Source organism: Propithecus coquereli, unplaced genomic scaffold (assembly GCF_000956105.1).
Source record: "Propithecus coquereli isolate 6110/MARCELLA unplaced genomic scaffold, Pcoq_1.0 Scaffold7, whole genome shotgun sequence".
NCBI classification, from domain to species: domain Eukaryota; kingdom Metazoa; phylum Chordata; class Mammalia; order Primates; family Indriidae; genus Propithecus; species Propithecus coquereli.
The window spans coordinates 5,984,544-5,990,390 of NW_012153062.1; the positions used below are offsets into that span (position 1 = coordinate 5,984,544).

Here is a 5,847-nt window from a genome sequence, read left to right on the forward strand (position 1 = left end):
GGCTTAATACAGGTTTATGTTATTTTACAAAGCGACATATTCCTGAAAAGTTCTGTTGTAAAATAAATTTGTATGAATCACTTCATACTTTGAATGCATAAAGCATGCTTTTCATTAAAAAATTATGTGAAATACAGAACCTATATAAAATACTATATAAATCAGCATACTCTAATTTCTCGATTTTCTTTTGTTTGGGGTGCGGAATGTATTTCACTTAAAATACATTAAGTGAAAAATGTTATTTCACTTAAAATACATTACGAGGAGGTAGCGAAAGTGAATTCTTGGCTCATTAGCCTGGCAAAGGTTTCTGAAGATCCTAAGAACCATATCCTCCTCCATGGTACCACTACTCCTGGGAATCTTGGACAACGAGAGACTAATGGCAGAGAAAGAACTGAGTGTCATTCATTTTTATATTCTTAGCAGTATCTAGCACTACGCCAAGTACTTAGCAGTTTTCAATAAGTAATTATTGGGTGGCAAAAGGAAACCAAAAACAAAAAATATATAAATTTGAAGGAAAATAATAATAAAATCCTAATTTGAAAAGTACCTGATTATGTGATAAATTGTGCAATGCAAATTACATGTGTTCCCTCTTTGGAAAAAATATTTGTATTAACAATTTAGGCAACATAATATATTATTCTCATTCGTTCCCCTTATCATTACAACTTCTCTACAATACTCAGATCCTCTGATTTCAAAACTACTTCATATTCACTTTCCAAAACAGACTGTGGTTTAAGATTTAGAGCAAAGCTACTCAAAGCATGGTCCGTGGACTTGTGCCAGAACTGCTCCTAATGTCTGTAATGCGTTAAGTAAGGAAATTCAAAGTAAGCATTTGAGAACCTTTATAGCAACTTGACACAGTAATTTTATGTCTACTGAATCTAATAATGAAAAAAATAGAGTTTTTATCTTTTTTTTCATTTCGTTTTTCTAGAGATCCATTTTTATGGCATTTTACGAAGGTACCAGTGTGAGAAGGACTGGAATAAAAAAATGTCCTTCAACGTTGACAGCTTAGAGCAACTCAATGGCTGAAGAACAAATTCTCAGAGACATTTTCAAACTTTTACTACTTTCAGTTACTATTCTCATAAAAGTAGGAAAAATGTAGCAAGAGACTAAAAATGCAGGAAGAAAATAATATTTAAAATATTCTTATTCATATTTTACCTTTGCAAATGATACCATGATATAAACAAAACAGGCCTTTAGCTTCGTATTTTAATCAGTACCACTACAAATTTTTTAAATTATTATTTATTGTAGCTTATTTAATGTAAGGTTCTCAACCCCTGACTGATTCTCTCAATAACTTCAAGTTACACCTGAAATCAAGTTTTATACATAAATGGGGAAACCTTAGTTAACAGATCTGCCTAAGGCCACAAAACTTCCAGTGTAGAACTTACAGCTCTTGATTCTCAATGTCAATTCTTTCCATAATGCAACAGAACATGGTAGAATTCATTCAAGAATATGTGTTCACAAAAACAGCAATGAAATAAAAGGAACACCCTTATAGCTTAGAATTTCCTCTATTCATTTATCTGTGACCTGCAATGAATACCAAGTTTACCTTCTTAAATTTAAAATAAGCAAAACAGAAACAAAAAGGGTTTTCTTTTTACCTAGTTTATGGTATTTCACAGACTTACTGATGATAAAATTATTTCAACCTTAACTTGCATTTTACAGAACTGCCTGAGAAAGCTTAATTTGTCCTGACAAGATAAAGCAAGGTGGAAACTGAACAAATGAAATATCCTGAAGCAAAGTCTAGTTCATTAAATTTATTACTAAAACCCCAAACTTCAATATGTGAGAATCATAATACTTTAAAATGTACATTATTATTCCACTTGGATATATCCTACATTTCTACATAATCAATGCTGATAGAAAAGTATAAAAAAATGTCATATCTACCATGATTAATCTGTTAGAACCCACTTTAAACGTCTAAAACATACACCTTAAGCATTTTTTTTAAAAATTTTAACCTCCCAAAACCAAACTTCCTTGAAATAATTAAGCAATATGAGATTACATAAATGTATAAAATCTACTCCCCCAACTGGGGAGAATTCTTGAGCAAAAATGCAGATTCTTATCCACTTAATAATAGCAATGTTACAAGGAAAAAAGGTAAATTTACAAGACTATAACAGGTTCAACACATGATTTTTTAAAATTAATAAATCATCCTTATTACACAAAGGAAATGCTCTTTCACTGTAACTTTCTGACTCATATGCTAAACTCAATTAAGCATATTCCAAAGTTGAACTATTTAGCATAGTGCTTGCTACAGCTGCACTTCTATTCCATCATGTCAATCAGAAATCTAAATATATCCTAGAAAAGAATAAACTCTCCCCAAGAAGACAGACTGTAATATGTACTAGATTTCTGGAATGATCCCCACTTGTGTGGAGTAAACAAATATTTAGGCAGATCCTGTTGAAATCTTTTGCAATTTTCATTAGAAAGGCAATGTTGATGAAAGGTTCTTTTTTCTTTTTATGAGTTGTAAAAGGAAATTATAGCTATCTATGTTGGATAGTCTTCTGAAAGACTTATGACAGCAATCACACATACAACGTAAAAATAAAAACACAAGAGGAAAAATAGACAACTTGGCTTTCATTTTACTTGCTAGAGTATAAATACTAGCTTTAAGAATCAAATATACATTTTCCTGGGGAGTTCTCTCCTTATGTACTGAAATGGCAAGTTATATTTTAAATACATCTTCAGGACACCATGAAGGATCAAAAATGAATCATTTAGTCCTTTTGTCAATACTGACAGTAAAATATCGGATGTGGTCAATATGAGCAGATGCGTTCTTTACTTCAGAATAGTAAGAAAGTCACCTCTTAAAAAGTTATAAAAATTAAATGGTAGACAACTGCCTACCAAAATGATTAAAATTAACCATGCCTTTTTTTCTGACCTCAAAAGCAATCAAGAAACTGTTAGGATTTTAATTGGATTATTACAAAAGGCAAGTTATCACCTCAAATTGAATGTAACTCTTTCATCAGAGCACACGTAAAAATCACAGAAGGTACTTCCCAAAATATTAAATATTTAATATTAATTATTAATATTTAATATTAATTAAATATTAATATTTAATATTAAATACGTCTCCCCTCTCTAAAACCATCAGAATACAGTCCCCCAAATTCCTATTGCTGGACTAAATACTTTCGAAGATAACACAAACTGTTGAAACTGTCAGAAGTGCTGTTCAATAAAAGCTTAAGTGTACACATCCAAATGGAAATAGCAGCAAGAATGGACAGGGAAATGTTCCATTAAAAAAAGTATATAACCTTTCAATCCAAGCTTTTAAAACTTATCTCCATAGAACAAAGCAAACAACATAAAAGAAAAAAGAAAAGAAAAGAAAAGAAAAGAAATTAAAGAACACTCTTTTCTTACAGATTAGAACAGGTGTGCTTTGGTAACCTGTTGATAAAGTACCACCATCAAACCAGTTTTAAAGCAGAAAATATACTCTTTTAATTCAACACCAATAAACTTTACAACGTTGAACACATTCATGTTAAGAATTTTTTAATTCATGTGTTCAGAAAATAAATCTTTTCTCTACATTGGTGAAAAGGTCAGGTGGGGAAGGAGTGCTGTCTCCACTCATTCTTGAAGTTCCTCCGTCTGAACGTTAACTTTCCAAGGGAGAACTTCTGGGTTCCTTTCTCAGTTGTCATTATCTAAGTTCAACTTTAGGCAGGCAATTCTTGTTGCTTCAGCTTACCTGGTTGTAAATTGAGACCACTATTAATTTAATACTTCTATGTTTTGGGGATGTTAGTTGTCCTAAACGTTTGCACTCCTTACTTTTATTCGCTGGACGAAAAGTACCTCAAGAACGCTACACAGAGATTTTTTTTAAGGCACTGGCTGCCTTCACGTTCGGGTGGTTTTTTCATTAATAGTAGTTACCAGTAAAGAGGAACGAAGGCTTTGATAAGAATGGGTCACGCGGACTGTCCCCCTGGACCCTCTTCTAAACCAAATCCTACACATGCCTTACCTTGAATGACATGCTCTGGTGAGATGGTCTTCTTTTCGGATTTGTTGCAAATCTCATTGGCTTCAGAAGATATAAGGTGAATGAATTCAGTGCAGCAGTTCACCACCAGCTCTCGGGCATCGTTGGCCACCCGGACATTGGGGAGAGTCTCTTTGATCATTTTATTGATAGCAGCTCTGGGGATAGTGAGATCATCATCGTTGCCAGACGAGGAAGCCATAGTACCTTCCTGTCTCTCGTGCCCCGACTTTTAAAAGCTCCCCGGCTCTGGTCCACTACTCCACGGTGATTTCTCAAAAGGCTGCACTAGGAGAGTGATCCGGGGGCGGCAGGAGGAGGGGGTTTCTCGGAGAAGAGGGTGCAGAAATTGAGGAAGGAGGAGGAGAGGGCTCTAGAGAGCCGGGAACACCCGAGTGTGTGAGAGATTTAGAGCGTTTGAGAGGAAATTCGGGGGCCTGAGGATTCTGGCGCAAGCACTGCCAAGGTTGGGGAAGGGAAAGCAAGGTGGTCCGGAAATTTGAGCGGCTGGGGAACCACCTTTTTGCCTCCTCAGAGGAGCGGGCGCTGCTGCCTAACTGGTCCCCAAAAGCGCCGGAAAATAGGGAAGATCTAAGGGCACTGGCCTAGCCGCGGTACAGGGCGGACACCCAGCGGGCTCGGCTCTACAGAGCCGGAGCCCCCGCTGCCGCCGCCCCCAGCAGCCGTTGCCGCCGCCTCGGCCAAACCATCCTTCAGACACCGCGCCGCCGCCTCACAACATGTCGGCCGCGGCCGCTGCTGAAACGGCGGCCGCCGCCTGGGAACGAATATGGACAGAGCCAGGCACAGTGGGAGTCGCAGTGGCGGTCGCCGTGGCCGTTCAGCCCGAACGCAGATCTTGGAAGTCGAAGCGGCGGCAACGGTGGTCCCTCCAAAAGCCAGGAAAGGTTTGCTGGAAGCCGCTCCCGACACCCTTTGCGCCACCGGAAACCTCGTCTCCCCATGTTCTCCCCACCCTCCCAGGCCGACTTCCGGGTGTGGCTACCGCTACCCTTCCCCCACCCACGCCAACGGGAACCGCCCGTCTTCGGTGCCAGCAGCTTCCGCTTGCTGCTGTGGCGGCACGCGCCTCGGGATCCCTTCCCTTCATAGGGACACTAACCGGACAAGCGCGCGCCTCGCGGTACCGGAGAGCCGCAGGCACGCTCTTGCTCTGGGGCTGGAGCGTCAGACCCGGGAGGGGAGAGGGTGGGTAGACGGGCGAGGTTGGGTCGTCTCTACCCTCCCTTAACCAACTGAGGCCGCGAAACCCTCTCCTAGCCGGGTCTGGGGACAAAGGAGCAATGGATATTGTTCAAAAAAAGAACTCTGATTGCTATTCCTTGAGGAGCCCGAATTGGGGTTGAAAGTGAGAGAAACAGGGCCTGCGCTCGGGAGTGGGAGGTGGGGAAAGCAGAACCCCGTGTGCCCGTATCTGCGACGTCTGGAGAAAAAGCTTCTAAAGATACCTAATAGACCTTATTTGAATCAAAGCTCTCTATAGTCCTCCACCCGTTTTCTCGTTTATGGGAAATGAAATATTTAGAGAAGCGACTTGCTCGGTCACTACAAATGGCTAGACTGGAAACAAGAAGTCACATTCAGCGTCGTGGAAATGCTTAGCATACCATGAACCCAGTTGCAAGGTTCCAGCTTACCCATTTTTCATGGTGTATCGTGTGTTGGCTTCTGGAGGGGGAAAAATATGTTAAGAGCATCTAAAGCAACTCTGCTACTTGCTCCTT

General features: G+C 39.6%; 1 protein-coding gene across 1 annotated transcript in view; it reads right to left on the minus strand.

The window, feature by feature from the left end:
• Positions 1 to 5,059, minus strand: part of DR1 (down-regulator of transcription 1, TBP-binding (negative cofactor 2)) — an 18,640-nt gene extending 13,581 nt beyond the window's left edge. Inside the window, exon 1 of the mRNA XM_012661171.1 lies at positions 4,085 to 5,059. Within this exon, the coding sequence (XP_012516625.1) occupies positions 4,085 to 4,304 (220 nt within the window). The 5' untranslated portion in view covers positions 4,305 to 5,059. The remainder of the gene's footprint in view (positions 1 to 4,084) is intronic.
• Positions 5,060 to 5,847: the final 788 nt, after the last annotated feature.